This window comes from Emydura macquarii, unplaced genomic scaffold (genome assembly GCF_026122565.2).
Source record: "Emydura macquarii macquarii isolate MOO-44397 ecotype Brisbane River unplaced genomic scaffold, CSIRO-AGI_Emac_v2 contig_2994, whole genome shotgun sequence".
Taxonomy (NCBI): Eukaryota; Metazoa; Chordata; order Testudines; family Chelidae; genus Emydura; species Emydura macquarii.
The window spans coordinates 5,342,605-5,359,389 of record NW_027133131.1 but is presented as its reverse complement, the minus strand read 5'-3'; the positions used below and the strand labels follow the sequence as shown (position 1 = coordinate 5,359,389).

The following is a 16,785-nucleotide window of genomic DNA, read 5'->3' as shown; positions in this document are numbered from 1 at the left end:
GTACCCTTGATTTTCATCTTGTTTGCTTAACTTGCTAATTTGCAAAATTCATTAATCTGCTATCATAGTCATTTGTGTAAATTGGTGAGGCTCTATGTTAATTCTTCTGAGTTATGGACAGCTGAGCGGGGAAACACATGGTATTGCTAGCCTAAGAGTGTGCTGCTTCGAAGTATACTAAAGCATATTGAGTAATTGTATTTTAGTTTGGTGTTTAATGACTTGAAGCTACTCATCAAGTTCTATGATGTCTTTTAATTGTTACAGGTTTTTACGCTGCAAGTTAAATTAAATTGACTTCCTTCTGGGAAAAAAATTGAAGTTATTTGGTCTAATACAGCAGGAAAAAGTGGTTAAAGTTTTGTAAGGGAACAAGTTTGGATTCACAAAAGCCGAATGAGTTCCTAACCCCTTGTTAACAGATGCTGAAGTTGCTGCTCACAGTCAGACACGGGCACAAGGAAATCCTGATGTAAACAATGCAGGATACTTGCACAAAACACCAAACCTGTCAAACCAGTAGAGCTGCCAACACCGTCCTGAGCAAGTCAAAGCTCTAAAAAGAGGTGCAAGTTAAGGAACAAGTCTCTGAGCAGACTACAGTGTTCAGCAACCCTGTGAAGCAAGTTGTTAGCTCAAATCAATTCGGTTACAGTTCTCAGAAACTTCAATCTGGCTACAAAAGACAGTGACTTTAAAATTGGCACAACCTGAACACTGCAATGGAGGGAGGTAAACAGAGTGAAAATGTTCATAACATTGTTATATGAACAACACGGACATTTTCACGAACAGTTTTACTTTATGCTTGTTTCTGACTTAAAGACAGTACAAGAGCCACTGCGGATACAAGGCTGTAATATGAGGCAAGATGTTCTCGGTATTTCCAGTATACACTTCCCATTATCGAGGGTTTGAAGCTGATGTAAAGTTGTGAATAGCACTCAAACTTGGCTGAAGCCAACTGCCCAGCACCAAGTTTTTGTTTCAACAGTTTCAGGGGCAAAATCCCAATACAAAGTTTTCCTCTTATTGAATCATACAAGTGTGTATGAGTGGACTCTTCAGATCACCAGTATTATGGATATTTCTTCAATTAAAATGAAACTCTCTTTTGTAGGGAGCAAGGAGAGAAATAAAAAAATCTACAAGAAGCAAATACATTGTACTTTTAAATTCCCCCCCATCTGAGGTACATGGAATGAAATTACAGAACCGACTTACTGTTTTGAAGTTATGTCATTTGATATGATCATTTAAATGATTAGTGAGTAAAAAAGGGATCTTGCCCTATAGTGTAACCTAATTTATCCCTCATCCCACCTCAAACAGTATGTATACCATGTGGAGGTCTCATCTCCCCCAAATACAAAATCTCTTTAAAAAAAAAAAAAAAAGGATTTGTGCCAGCAACCCAACAGCTATGAGAAACCCCACAAGAACAAAAGTTATTATAGACAGACAAGGTAGGGATGCATTTGGTAACGATAAGGAAACAGGTTTCAAAGGGTTATTTTCTTTGACATGAGCCTTTAAAAATAATGTTTCTGCAGTGTTCCTTGCCTACATTCAATAGCTTAGCATGCATCTATTCAAATACTTTACTGACCTCTGAAGCCAAGTTCCGTCTGCCAGCCTGCTTTTGCAGGTGGTGGGAGAAGGCAAGAGAAGAAACTAGTTCACATTCTCAAAAATGCATCATATTTTGATGCAGGCTATAGACAGAGACCCAGTCTGACAGTGCTAACTTGCTAACTGATCCACAAAAAGCCAAAACATTCCTTATTTGAAGCCAGAAGTAAAAACAAACTAACTAACCACGAGGGACTGAGGTACAAATGGCCAGAGAATGGCAGAGAAAACTAAAGTGAAAATGTAACACCACCCTTAGCAGAAACTCACACTATAACTGATGTCATAGGATCAAAGCTAATGCAGACAAAATGCCTCAAGACTGTGATTTAGAGGAAGACTGAGAAGAAGAATCTCCAGTGCGATTCACAATGCAATGGGACTGTGACAGAGCGTAACAGTCTGCCTGCACAGATCTCTCTACAGGACTGGGGCCCAAATTGGTAGCAACGCCCCACTGGTTGAATGACAGTCAAACTGAGTGTCCTCCATTAGGATGAGAAATTGGCGACGCAGAGTCATGTCATTTCCTTACGAAAATTCAGTTTTCCTGAAGGGAGTCAGGAACAAACTGCAGACAGACCACTCCCTTTTGCAGGACTCCTTGATGAGGAAACACTGCCCTGTCCCAAGAAATAGCCATTCTGAGCTGTGCTCTCCAGCGTCACACAGACTGCTTCCTTCCAGACCACAAAGATAAACAATGCTTTGCCAATTTAAAAATGAAGCCTTGTTCCGGCCACTAGCCCTGTGTGTCTGGAAGGTGGGAAATCCTGTAAGCTCCGCTCTCCAACCCCTGGCTGCATGGGCTTACCAGGGAGCATGAATGTCAGTCTCCTCTTTTGTGCTCAGCTGTTTTGCACTACAAAGAGAACCTCAGCGGAGTGCTTTAACTCATTCATTCATTATGGTCCTGAATGCCTTGTATCAATGACACCTAATGGGAACGCATCACAGTAGTCTATTTACCTAGCACATACTTGACCCAGGCAGTAGACTATCCTGTCTTGAAGACAACCAGCACCAAAAGCAAAGCAGCACTTACAGTACTATATAAAAGTGCTTTATTAATTTGAGTTGCCCAACACGCGAGCCTGGTCCATTTCACCATATGTGCCATAAACTTTGTGGTTAATGGCCTAAAAGCTAAAAGGTTGGTTTCTTAAAGTGAAGCAGAAAGGGGAAAAGAAACTACGGTGGCTCAAGTACTTCTGTAAGTGTCGTATGCCCCTGAATTTCCACAAAGTCTTTGCTACGATGCAAAAAAAATATCAATATTCAAACTGGCTTCCTTGCTCTAGACAGGCTTACATTTTTGACACAGATGACATTTTAATGACTTCTTTATAAGATGTATAGCAGGAGTGATGTCTCCTTCACTGATCCTTATACAGGTGGTACTTGAACACTGCAATCCTGTTCCATAAACACACAAAATTAAAACCAAATGCTGGAGTTGTCCTAGAGTTGCATGCAGAACAAAGTTTGACCACAACCCGCTTCGTTACTGCATCGAGACAATCCTCATTCCTATTAGTATTTATTAAGAAACAGAAGCAGCCACCATTTGAGTGTGACTATTGTAATAATAATGCCATTGAGCTCTTATATAGCCCTTTACATCAATAGATCTCAAAGCACTTTACGAAGGAGATAAACATCACGATCCCCATTTTTCTGATGTGGAAACAGGGAGGTGAAGTGATTTGTTCAAGATCACCCAGTGGTAAAGCCAGAAACAGATCCCATGTCTCCTGAGTCTCCCAGTTGAGTTTTCTATCGTCCAAGCAACATTGCCTGGCACTATTACATCCTCAACACAATATTTGAGTGTAATTTCATACACACAAGGAAAAAACTAGGTTAAAAAACCATTAAGGCTGCAAATCATTAAGGTTACTTTGTGCACGTGATAACCTCCAAGGATTACTGGTGGCTGAGATTTTCCAAGGCTTCCTAGAGGATTTAGTCACACACAAGATTTAGGGAATACTATAATTAAGGTAGTATTTGCAAATTTAATTCTACCTACTTTTGCGTACATGTAAGAGTCTGGCCCAAGATCACACAGGGAGTCTATGACAGAGCCGATCAAAAATCCAGCTCTCCTGGGTTCCAGTCCAGTGCTTTCGCCACAAGAGAACATCCTCTCATCTTATAACCCTCTGCCCCATTTACTATCCATACACTACAATGAAAGAAGCAGGAGTCCTATAGAACAAATAGTATGTGATCATGGAATTAAAAATTCCATAATACAGAAGAGCAGAATTAAGATTGCACAAGCACCCTGTTTTCTGGTACTTGTTAACTCTTGAGTGCTTGACTTCAAACCTTAGTTCTTTTAAACTTTTTAATTCCCTTGTTTTTTGGTGGGTTTTTTTTGTTTTGTTTTTAAACAAGAAAACTGAAAGACAGAAGTTGCATCACATGGAGCCATATTGACTCCCTGCCCGGATCTCCATCAGAGTTGGAACTCAGAACCATTAGATCCACAGTACAAACTATTATTACCTGAGCTAAAGGAGTATAACTAATAGCAGTAGTAGACTTATCTTTTCCACGTAGGCTAGCCATTAAAGGTACACACAACACACCCCTCACCAATGGCTTGCACAGCTATTTGCACACAGCTATTTGCACAGAGCAGTGAAATACTGGAAGTCAGGGTCCCCCTGTTTTATTTCCTGGCTCTGGAGAAAAATGAGGGCTGGTGGGTATAGACAAGCACCAAGACACACCCGTTTAGCACACTCATTCAGAATGACTGCAGGAGATTTGAATCTCTAATACTGGAGACCACGGTTGTATCCCTCAGCTCTCTGTAAGCGAGCCTGTGCAACCGCTCAGTTACCTCTTCTGTTAAATGAAGGAAATAATAACCTTACTCAATAATACAGCCAAAAGCCATGAAGTGCACAGTGATAGTGGAAGAGCCAAGATGATAGCTCTGCTCTCCTGGCACCCACCACTTCTGATTATATACCGTTATCCCCTGATCAAATATCAGTTTCACTTTTCCTTTCAACTCACTCTGAAGTGGATTAACGGTTTGGGCCAAAACTTAAAAAAAAAAAATTGCCCCCGAGGCAGAATGCAAGCATAGAAAGTTCCAGCACAAACTATTCAAGTTTGGCAGTTATAAGCAACAGGGGTGCATAATAGAAAGTGTGAGGCAACTTTAACAATAGGCATCACTTCCAGCTCCGCCTAAAATTTATTTATATATCACCACATGAGAGCTTGGACACAGCCACCCAAGTAGGTTCCCTCAAAGCCTGAACTATAACAGCTATCAAACATCTAACTAACTTATATCAAAGTGTCACCTGAACATCAGATCCTCCAAGCTGAGGAAAAAAGGCCTCTGGCCGTCTCTGATGCAGAATGCATTATGGCAAACAATTAAAAATTAAGGCAGCAAATGTGTCATCACCACTAAGGTATTTTCCTCTAAAAGCAGCTCTCTTTCTACTCTAACACATGGCTCTCAGGGTTGTTCTTAAAAAAAAAAGGAACATGACTGCTCAGAGACTAGCCCTCTGATGGATAGTCTCTAAGACAGTTCCTCCCTGACCCATCCATCAAGGGCAGAGCCATCTCACAAATACAGGAACTAGGAGTTGCTCATGTGCTTCAATGCCTGTGCCATAGCGTGTTTAAAACAGAGCCTATGCAGCTTGCTCTAAGAAGGCAGCACAAGATGCACTTGAAGGATCATGATGTTAGAGTATCATACAAGACTAGTGAATCCACGGAAGAAATCAGACAAATGAAATGACAAAATAGACCCCATTCCACGCACACAAACTGCTTATGAAAAAGATATATGTTATTTTTATGACTTCATACAGTGGAAAACCACCACCGACTACAGTTAATCAGATATGAAAACAGCTCGTGACATACAAAACCCAAACTAATTTAACAGCAGTTCAACAGGTCACAAAACACTGCAAAACAATTCCAGGGAAGTGGCTTTATTCTTTCATGAAGGAAACAGAAGTTGAATTGTGCAACATTTAAATTTCTTCTAAATTATGAGACTCTCGAGTGGCTGCATTTTTAACTAAGATATAAAATGATGCAACATGCACCATCCTAAGAAGCTATTATGAAGAAAAGGCAAATTTCAAAATATTACTTTTCAGCCTTCATTTCTTTCCCTTAAGTTCACTAAGACCTGCTCTGTCTCAAAAGGAGGAACAAAATTTCCAAGTGTCAAGACTGGCAACACCATAAATGCACATTGCACTGACACCAGAAGGCACTACAAACTATAGATTGTTTCCATTGAATCAATACTGTCTTCTCACAAATGGTCCCTCTCAACAATCAGGATGTTTTGTGCCAGTCTGAATGTTTGAACATCTTAAAGTAATGAGATCATAGCATCTTATACCCACCCCCACCTTCTTCTGACCACATACTTCAAGTTACTGTATGGAAATTCCTAATTTAAAATGGACGAAAAAATATTACAATATTCCCCAAATTTGACTCTTATGCCTTGTAGAGTTTGCCATCCTGACTGGTTTATCCCAAGTCAGAGGTGTCAAACTCATTCAGTGGAAAGTGCTGAATTCCTCTTGTACATGTATATGGACAATGTGTACATATATATATATATATATATTTAGACCTCTATAATGACTGTACACTGCCTCCAACACACAATGGATCTCTTATTTGTGTCAATAAGAGGTTTGAACAAAGGGTCAAGAGCAGAATACAGGCTTTATCTAGAAAATGAATTTTAGTGGTTCGTAATTTGTTCAGAGCTTCAGTGTTGCACTCAGCATTACTTCTTCTCTTTTGGAATCACTGCTATTTCTGTCTTTTGTGTCTCCTCTTTCCGCATGCCTCCTTTCTGTCTCTCTCCCTCTTCTCTATCCATCTGAGGTCTCAATTCCCTCCTCCCTGGGGCTTCACTCACATTTCACAGAATCATAGAGTTCAAAGCCAGAAAGGACCACTGGATCATCTAGATCATCTATTCTTACCTCTAGATATCACCAGCCACCAACACCACCCAGCACCCACACCATCACCCCCAGCAATAAGATCAAAGCAATAGCAAAACCAACAGCAGCAATACGACCAAAGTAAATGAAACCAACAGGATATTAGACTACCATGTGTCACAGGCAGAGGAGGGACCGAATCACACCAGTGCTTGAGACTCCTGCAGTGGCAGGGAAATGATTCAATGAGTTATACCCCGATAACTTCGGCAAGTGATCAACACCCACACACTGCAGAGGAAGGTGAAAAATCCCCAAGGTCACTGCCAATTTGACCCGGGGAAAACGCCTTCCCGTCCTCTCCTGTGGTAATAAGTTAGGCCTCGAGCATGTGAGCGAGAACCAGCCAGCCATGCACCTGAGAGAGACAGGATGCTTGGTGCCACCTGGTCCTGGCCCACCACGCCGTGTCCCATCTCCATCCGTGGTCATCCTTGATGCTTCAGAAGGAGATTAAAAATGCCACAACTTCCCAGAATGCACTGGGGGTGGAGGGGAGGAATCCCTCTCTAACCCTTTGCTGGTGGCTGGCTGAAACCCCAAAGCAGGAACACAAAGCATGCCTACCACTATCACTTCCCTCCATTTCATCTGTTAAAATGATCAGCAATGAAGGAGTTAAAACTTCACAATTGGATTTTGGTGTGAACTCCAGGATTAATGGAGGGTGAGTAGTCAGCTCACACCTCTTCAGAATTAGTTTCAGGTTGCCTTAAGATTCTGGAAGACAATATTGCTTCTATAATACTTTGTTCCTATTGTGGGACTTTATCTTCACAACGGTGAAGACTAAACATTTTAAAATGGAAGGCTTCATTCTACAGAATCTGAACCTGTCACATAAATGAAAAAGGTCAGATCCGGCTTGCAGATTGGGTGTTTGATACCACTCCCCTAGCTGGATGTTATAGTCTAGACAACTCATGTCTTCTGCTTCCTCTCCTTATAGCGGGGTTTCTCAACCTGTGGGTCACAACCCCCAGGAAGGAGGGGGTTTTTTGTGGGGTCACAAGCAGAGCTGGTGTTAAGCTAGGAAGCAGAGTAATTGCCTGGGGCCCTGCAAAGTTAATTTATGTGTTTCAGCCCCAAAACACAAGCTTAATATGGGAGGAAGGTTGCAATTTTTTCTAGTTTGGGGGGGGGGGGGTGTTCACAATTTTTATTTTTAAATCCAAAGGGGGGGGGGGGGTGTCACTGGCACAAAAAGGCTGAGAAACCCTGCCTTGTAGGAAGCGAGATCAGAAACAAAAAACAATTCAGAAGTCATTGTAACAAAATGTTCAAACTTACCAGTGGCGTTCGCTATAGTCAGTGGCAGCCCTTGTAGCTGGTGCACCTGGATTCCAGACGCTCCCAAGGCACTGAGGTTAATGGTCTGAAGGCCTGGCATAGAGGACAGCTGAGCCGCATTTACAGTGACGGTGCCACCGGGGAGCGAGGCTATTGGTGTGAGAGTTGTGTTGGTGTGCCCCGTTTGCCCCAGAGATACTCCCTGCATTGGGGCCAAGGTGATTGTCTGAGCTTGTGGGTTCTGCACTTGAAGGTTCTGCAGCTGAATGGTCTGCCAGCTGACCTGTCCATTTGGCCCGACAGTGGGCGTTCGAATAATGATTGGACCAGAGTTGGGGACTGCTTGAAGCTGAATGTTCTGCAAGGCATCCTGGGAGATGGCTTGGGTGGTAAAGGTCTGGCCAGAGAGTGGAGCAGCTTGAAGGGCCTGAATGGTTTGCCCTCCTTGGACAAGCTGAGGCTGTACTAGGATCTGCTGCTGGGACTGCTGATTTTGATCGGCATCCTTTTGCTGACTTTGCTGCAGTGCCTGGTTCTGCAGAGAGTCCGAATTCTGAATGCCGCTAACCCTCTGGGGTGTCTGGACCTGAACGTTTGTTCCCATGGTTCCACTGCTGGAAAAATTCATGATGCCCATGTTACTGGTTGTGGTAGTGGTAGAATAGCTGTTGGCATTGGTGAAAAACGAACCAGAGCTGGCATGAGATGTGACTAGGTTGGAAGAGCTGATTGCAGCACCAGAAGTCACTATTTGAGAGCTGCTGTCTTGAGAACCAGAGCTACTTAAAGTGACGGTCTGAGAAGTTGGCGCCAAACTGGCGGCAACACTGTTGACAGGCAACAAGGTGATATTACCATTTAAAGCCACTGGGACATTTGTCACATATTGGGTTTGTCCCGAGAGGGCATTATTGGCCAAGCCAACCCCCTGGATTGGGACAGCCTGCTGCAGCAGATTTGGCATAGCAGCTAGGATATTGCCTGTCCCACCTCTGTTTGTAATGATCTGCTGATTTGTCCCAGGGATGATCTGAAGTTGGCCAGAGGCATCCTGCTGGACATTGACTGGGGCTGGGGTGGTGGCAAACTGCAGCTGCTGCCCATCAACTGTTTGAAATTGTGGGATCACCTGGTACTGAATATTAGGTATAACACTAGGCAAACTGGTCAGGACCTGCTGGTTCTGCAAATTGGAGGCAGCAGTAACCACATACTGCCCAGCTGTCACTGGTCGGTTTTTTGGTGATGACTCATTGCCATTGCTCCCTTGATCCTTGGAGGTGGGTGTCCCAGAGCCAGAGGAAATGATTTGCCAACCATTTGTAGTCTGGGCAAGCTGAGCAGCAGCAGCTGTGAGGTCCAGCTCACCTGAGCCTCCCTGTTGGCTCTGGGAGCTGTTGGAGTTCTCATTGGGAGACTCAATCCTACTGCATGTAGCTGCCAGCAGAGCCAGGGGTGAAGGCTGGGATTCCTAAAGAGACACAGGGAGGAGGAGTTAAGTATCCATTCACCAATCCGCTTAGCAGTGCAAAATAAGCAAAAACAAGGAGTGTTCATCTAAAAACCAGAGCAATACCTCTTAGTGAAACAACCCTGCCTCCACTGCTAGAAAATACAACTGGCAAACACAGGGCTGTCAGGCATGAGCAAATGGAGGAAGGTTTTCAATGAAACACAAGTAGAGATATCAGAAACTGCTTCCCCAATTCAGCCCCAAGACAAGGAAGTTTCCCTCTGCCGTGATATTTGGCACATCCTCCAGAGGAGAGATCCTAAGAGGCAGTACTATTGCTACTAGGCACTTATGGACCCCGAGACCATGAATGCCCTGAATAGAAAAGGGGTTTAAAGCAGGGGCTATAATCACTATTTCTTGGAGGAGGTGCACAAATTTTAGCATTGGTGGAGGTTCTGTATATATCAGGGGGCCGCCGCTATTCCATCTTCTATAGGTTCTCGTACCATGCTCATTAGCATAGCATCTGAGCACCTTCCCGTGGTGCGTGAAGCAATATGACTAACACGTCACATGCTTGTTCTCTCCTCCTCCCCCGAGGGGGAGATGTGTGCGCAGTGGAGTGTTTGTTTTGAAGTTATATGCGTGCACGCACGCTATAAGTTATGCAAGGTCAAAGAAGTGGCTGATATCCCCAGTCTTAAAACTCTCCTCCCTCTATCTGAGACTCACAAAACCAGCCCCTTTACTATTGTGCCCACCACAGAGAACCCCACCACACAAGAGTCCAAGGTTTTGGCAGGATGTAAGGTTACCACCAACCTGCCTCCTCTCAGCAGAAGTAAGGTACAAGAGGCTGTCCCAGTTAGATATTCACTAGTATTGCATGCTATCCCCCAGAACCCCTATCTGACTCCCCACTAACATCATACACAATCTTCCCTTTTCCCACCCTGCTGGGACTCCACTCACCTGGCCCTCACCGTTGCCTCCAATACTACCGCTGCTACTACAAGCACTTTCTTCTTCCTTCTCGGACTTCACAACAGCCATTTGTTCTGGACCCTCTTGGTCTGCATGGGGAGGAAAATGAGAGACACGGTTACACCAAGAATGTAAAAGGTTTACAAGAAGCAGTGTACAGGGAAGGGCTGAGAAGGGTGATGAGAGCAGTTTAAAAACAGGAAAGTTAAGGGAACAGAGAACATGCAGGAGGGTAAAAACAGAAAGGAGGGAGATGGGACTAGAAAGGGGAAAGAGTTTTTCTAAGTACTTAAAGGGTGCCAACCACTCCTATATCTAGTCACTCAATGGGGCACAGAGAGAGGTAAAAGGGACGGATTGAGGGGATCATAAATGGGGAGACAGTGAACGAGAAGGAGACAGAAAGGGAAAGCAGGAGAGGGGAAGAGGGGCTGATATGCAGGAAAGAAAAGAGAATGGGGAAGAAATTGACAAATGTGGGGTTAGCACAGAGATTCAGGGAGGAGGAAGTGGGAGGAACAAGCTCCCTGCCCCTCTCAGGTTCCTCCCCATTCCACTCATGTGAGTCCCTTCCTCTGCTCCCCACTCCAACCCTGGGTTCTCCCCCCAGTCTCCATATCCCCCATCCTCAGGACCCTAATCCCTTCCTCCCTCCCCTGCGCATTCCCCCTCCCAGGCCTACAAGGGTTCCCCCTACTGCCTAGGATCCTGCCCCACTAGACCTCTACCCACCTCCAAGTTCCCCCTCCCCCCAGGATCCATCCCACAAGTGTTCCCCACCCCCCAGGATCCTCCCCCACAATGGTTCACCCCTCTCCCTGGGATCCTTCACAAGTGCTACCCCTCCACCTGGGACTCCCCCACAAGGGTCCCCCCCCCCCATTCCCTCTGAAGAATGGGATCCAGGCCTCTTTCCCCATAGGATCCATCACATGAGGCATCCCCTTCGCCCTCAGAATCCACACCCTCCCCCCAAAGCCTCTCCCATAAAAGCTCCACGCAAGAGATCCACCCTCACGATGGTTCCACCCCCTTCCCTGAGATCCTGCCGCAGGAAGACCCCCACCAGGATCCTGTCCACCTCCTCCCAGCTCCGTCCCCATGAAGTCTCCTCCCCAAGACTCTGGCTCCCTTCCCCACAGGATCCACCACGCAAGAATTCCCCTTCCCTCCGGGACCTCCCCCACAGGATCCACCCCCCTCGGGCTCCCCCCGCCCATCCTTACTCCTGCCCTCCTGGGACCTCCCACACAAGATCTCTCCCTTCAGATTCCTGGCACCCCTCCCCACAAGCTGCCCCTCTTCCACTGAGATTCCACCCCCCCCCCAAGCCCTCCTTCCCTCCAGGATCCTTACGCCCTCCGCCAGGGGACTCACCCCACGAGGGCTCCCCCTCTCTTGGGCCTCCCCCACGCGGGTTTCCTGGGAGATCCATCCCCAGCAGGGATGCCCCTCCCCAAGGGACTCACCCCTCGCCCCCTGGAACTTCACCCCTTCCCTCCCCCTTCCACCCCACGACGGGTTCCCCCACCCCTGGATCCTCCCCCATCTAGAGCCCTCCCCTCCTCGGCACCTCTCCCCCTCGGTCTCTCCCCTCCCCGGGGCCGGGCTCAGGTACAACCTCCCCCCCCCGGACCGCCCCCACGAGGATTCCCCCTCCCTCCCGGGATCCTGGCCCTCTCCCTCTCGCAGGCCCCGTCCTCTCAGTTCCTCCCGCGCCTCAGGCCCCCTCCCCCGGGATCCTCCCCCATCTCGAGCCCCCTCCCCCAGGGTCCCACCCCCGAGGGCTCCCCCCTCCCCCGGGTCCCTCCCCTCCCAGGTCCCCTCGGCCCGGGGGTGGGGTGGGGGCTGGCTGGGGCGGGGCCGCCCGGCCCGTTGGAGTCGGCCGGACTCGCGTCCCCCGGGGCCGGGATGGTCCCGTCCTTACCGCTCATGGTCGCTGCGGGGGGCGAGCCCAAGTCGCTATCGGGGCGGGGGGAGGGGCGGGGGAGCCCGACTCGCTGACGAGGCAGCCTAACCCCGCCGGTGACCGCCAAAGGGCTGGCGAGGGAGGGACTGAGGGGGAGCTGCGCGACACGGCCCCGGCCCCGGGATACGCCTCCCGTCTCGGCTCCGCCCAATCAGGAGGCTAGGCGCCACCATGGGGGCGGGACTAATGGCGGATGACAAGTCGGATGGCCAATGGAAAACCAGGCGGATCCTAAGAGGGAGTGGGAGCAGGCCACGAAAAGCTCCGGCCCTGGGATACGCCCATTTTTCGGCTCCGCCCAATGAGGGAGGGAAGCGGGAGGAACTGACGGAGGAAGGGGCCAATAGGAAATCAGAAGGCCTGTTTAGTGAAGGGTGGACGGAGGGAGGGACGAAGGGATGAGGCGAAAGAATAACTGATGTGACAGACGACCAATCAGCGATCACGCGGGCTCCTGTGGAAACCCCGTACGTGAGAGGCTTAGATAGCATGGAACGAAGTAGTGATGGACATGCAACATGACCAATCGCCGGTTAAGCGGGCTCCTAAGATGGTCCCTGCGTGAGGAAGGCGGTGCTAAAAATCGATTGATGCGAGACAACACCAATCAGCTATCAAATGTGGGGAAGACTGGAGAAGGCGAATTAGAGGCTGACGTGTGGAACGACCAATCAGCGATTGGGCGGGATGCCCCGCAAGGGATCAGAACCAATGAGGAAGGCGAGCAGCCCGAAATCGACCAATGGGAGCTGCGTGTAGGCGGGTTCCGTTGCGCTCCTGGAGGGGTGGGTTGGCCGGCGCTGGGGAATGCGGCGGAAAAGGCGCCATTTTAGGTCGGGCTCCGAGCGCCTGCCCCTGCCCCCATTTAGTACAGGACTCGTCCCGCTCGCGCTCGGCGCACGGCCCTACGTCCGCACGAATACCGCGTGGGGCGGCGTAGCGCTACGCGCTCCCTGCCTGCGCAGGCCGCTGCCGACCGATCCTGGCCCACTCCCGACCCCTCCCCGGTCACGACAGCCCGGATCCCGCCCAGAGCCTGTCACCAGTGCGCCCCGCTCGTGCGCTATGACGACAGCACGTGCCAAAGGCCCCGTGGCCCCTCTGAGCCCTTGGTGCAACAGCCCGTCCCCAAGAGCCTGGCACGAGGGCGTGTCCCCCTCAGCAGCCCACCCCCACACCGCCCCCGACACCCCATCGCCACGTTTCCCGCCAAGATCCCCCCCCCCACACACACACACAACCACACAACTCCCTCCGCCTCGTCATGGCATTCTGTTCCCCCCCCCCACCGGGACCCCCTCAGAACAACACGTCACCCCGAGATCCTGTCACGTCAGCACCTCCCCCACGACGCCCGGTCACAACCCCACGCCCCTCTGAGACCCCGGCGCGTCAGTCCCGCCGGCCCCAGGATACAGACACGGCACCCCAGGACAGTCGTGTCACCCTGAGACATCACCCCCCGAGACAGCCTTGTCACCCCCAAGTAGCACAGCATCCCGGGAGCGAGTGGCCCTCCATATCCACACACGTCTCCCCAAAACTCAGACATGTCATCCCAAGAGACGCTGATGGAACATTGTAGTGGCCCTGAGAGACCCTCCACGTCCCCCCAGGACCCAGCCGTTATTCTGAGATGTCACGTCACAGCCCCGGCTGTCCATGCCACCGCATGCTGAGACCCTCTCACATCAGCATGAAAGTCCGGGACACGCACGTCCCCCCCGAAAAACCCACTCCATGTTTTCTCAAGACGCCAACCTGTTTCCCCTAGATGCCTGTGCAACCCCCTGAAACGCCCCCACATCACTGCCCGCTCCCCCTCTCCCCCCAAAACACCTTGGTGTTGCCTGAGTTTGCACCACATCCCATGTGCCCGCTGTCACGGACAGTCTTCCAAGGGTCTGGGCCCATCTTAGTGTGGACAACGTCCTCCCTGCTAGGGCTGACTAGAAGGCCCAGCCCAGCCTTGTGCGAGAATTGAGACCATGTTCTTTCCCAACCACCTGTCCATGAACCATTAAAAAATCATGACTCAGGCTCTCAAAAATCATGAGATTGGCTTCAAAATAATAAACGTCTTCTTTTTCTTTGCCTCCTGGTTTTGGAGCCTGTAGGTGATTCGTGTCTCTAAGCTTTACTTGACAACGAGGGCTACAAATTGATTTATCTTTTTTTTTTAAATGAAAGCAGAGATCAATTCTCATGTAATCACGAGACTCCAGGAAATGGGGCTTTAAGAAAAACTCAAAATATCACAAGTATGTTTTATAAGTAAGAACAGATGTTTTCATCCTGGGAAACAATGAGGCTGGAGTTCCACCATGGATGAATAACTTCACTAGCTTCCCATTTGTATGTTGTTTATTAGATTTACCCTAATATTCTGGACATTTAAGTGGCCCAACAAATGTGAAATTGACACCTCTTTGAATGAATGAGGTGCTGATGGGATAGAATTCCCCCCTAGCTGAAATGAATGGGTGCAAGGATAGGGACTTTTTGCTGCTGCTGTTGCTTGGCTGGCTGTGTTCTGCAGCTGTTCTCAATGCTTTCACAATTCTTATTATTGTGTACTGCCTATGGACCCCAGTCATAAACTAGAATGCTGCTGTGCTAGTGCCAACAGGAAATGCCACGCACCAGCATAAAAAGTAGAGGTGACTTAAAATGGCAAGGTTTGCAAACAATTTGATGTCTTTTATTGTTTGTGCCATGCTGACAAATGCAAATAAATAAGTCTGGGGCACGCGACTGGTGGTGGAACAGTTCTGCAGCAGTTCCTGGTAGGCTTTCCTGATGCTGTTGCTTTTGGAGTTTTCACTGAGATCAAGGGGTCAGAGGTCAAAATCCTGGTCTGATCCCTCTCAGTGTCCCTCGACCTACTCTTTTGGAGAAGGATCTGAATACATTCTTAAGAGCGACTGCTGTTTGCCTTTTTTTTCTCTCTCAACAGCTGGAAAATTCTACTGTCACTAAATATGACCTCACCCTGCCTCCGACGGAACTGTTTTATTTTTTTTTCACTCCCAGAGATCAGAGAGCAGCAAAAGACCAATAACAGTGTGTCCCAGCCAACAGATTGCAACAGCTGTAGTGATTTAAAATAACGCAGAAGGATTTTTAAAGTACAAAGATCCAGTACAAGCAAAAAGTCAAACTGGTTCTTATAATTTCTATTACTGTAATGCCAAGAGACCCCAGTCAGGGATCAGGCCTCAGTTGTGCTAGGCACTGTGTACATACACATAACAAAAACATGGTCCCTGCCCCAAAGAGCTTGCTATATAAGTATGAGATGAGAGACAAACAGTGGATACAACAAACAGGTGGGAAGTGCTCAAGGCAACTGCAAGGATGATGGTCATTTTAATAAGCAGCAGTCAGAACACACCAGACATCTCACCGTTGTGTTCTGGAAGGTTCACAACAGAGAGAAGTTTTAAGAAGAGATTTTATAGCAGGCTGGGGAAGACGCTCAAGGAAATGGAGACTCAGGTGATCTTCAGTGGGATTCTAAAGTCCCTAGAAGAGGAGAATGAAGGGGAGACGAGATTATGATGATCAACAACTGGCTCAGGCACTGGTGCTGTAAAGAGGACTTCGGGATGTTTGACCACTGGGCGGCATTCATGGACAGAGGACTATTCTCATGGGGTAGACTCCACTTGAGTAGGGAGGGACGTGGGCTTCTGGGATGGAGGCTGGCACAACTGACTGAAAGAGCTTTAAACTAGGAATTCTGGGAAGACGGTTGGGAGATGCTCATGTAATCTTCACACCTGATTTTAACATTGAGAGGGAGGAAAAATCGAGTAAGAAAGGATCCAGCAATGGAGAAAGGAACAGCAGTGGGCAGGAGAATGGACATTAAGAGGAAGGATAGGGCTGATACCAGTCACGTAGGCGATACTGGCAGTAGAATGACTGTACCCAATCAGGCAGTGGTGTACCGAGGGGGGGACAGGGAGGCCAGGCCCCCAGGTGCTGGCCTGCGGGGGGGAGGGAGGGGCGCAAGGCTGGCCCTTCATGACGTGCATGGGGCAGAGGGTGCAGGAGGCCCCTCCGAGCCTCCGGCGTCCATCCCCCCCACACGTCATGAAGGGCCAGCCCAGCACACCTCCCCAGGCCGGAGGTTAAGGATGCCCCATCTGAGCTGGCACCGGGCTGGAGGGCTGGAGCGGTGGGTAAGGGCAGAGCACCAGGCCCCCCTTCACGACAGGTGGGGGGGGCGTGCAGGAGTGAGGCTGCCTCATCTGAGCTGGTGCCGGGCTGCCAGGCTGGAATGGGAGAGGTGGGCACCATGCGGCAGGTAAGTGCGGAGGGGGCAGGGTGGCAGAGCCAAGCCTGCATTTGCACCTCTCCAGATTCAGACTCTCCCTCCCCAGGGCAGCCGGGGGTGGGGGAGGGGGGGCAGCGCCAGGACCCCT

The 16,785-nt window shown here is 48.8% G+C and overlaps 1 protein-coding gene across 2 annotated transcripts in view; it reads right to left on the bottom strand.

Annotated features, from left to right (window-relative positions):
* The window catches only part of SP1 (Sp1 transcription factor), a 33,423-nt gene extending 20,867 nt beyond the window's left edge, over positions 1-12,556 (bottom strand). The window contains exons 1-3 of one of the 2 annotated variants that reach the window (XM_067529840.1): positions 12,314-12,556; positions 10,375-10,475; positions 7,947-9,417 (exon numbers count right to left, since the gene is read on the bottom strand). In XM_067529840.1, the coding sequence (XP_067385941.1) occupies positions 7,947-9,417; positions 10,375-10,475; positions 12,314-12,320 (1,579 nt within the window). In that variant the 5' untranslated portion in view covers positions 12,321-12,556. Of the gene's footprint in view, positions 1-7,946; positions 9,418-10,374; positions 10,476-11,763; positions 11,838-12,313 lie in introns of those variants that run through there. The other variant, XM_067529839.1, reaches the window with a different exon arrangement.
* Positions 12,557-16,785: the final 4,229 nt, after the last annotated feature.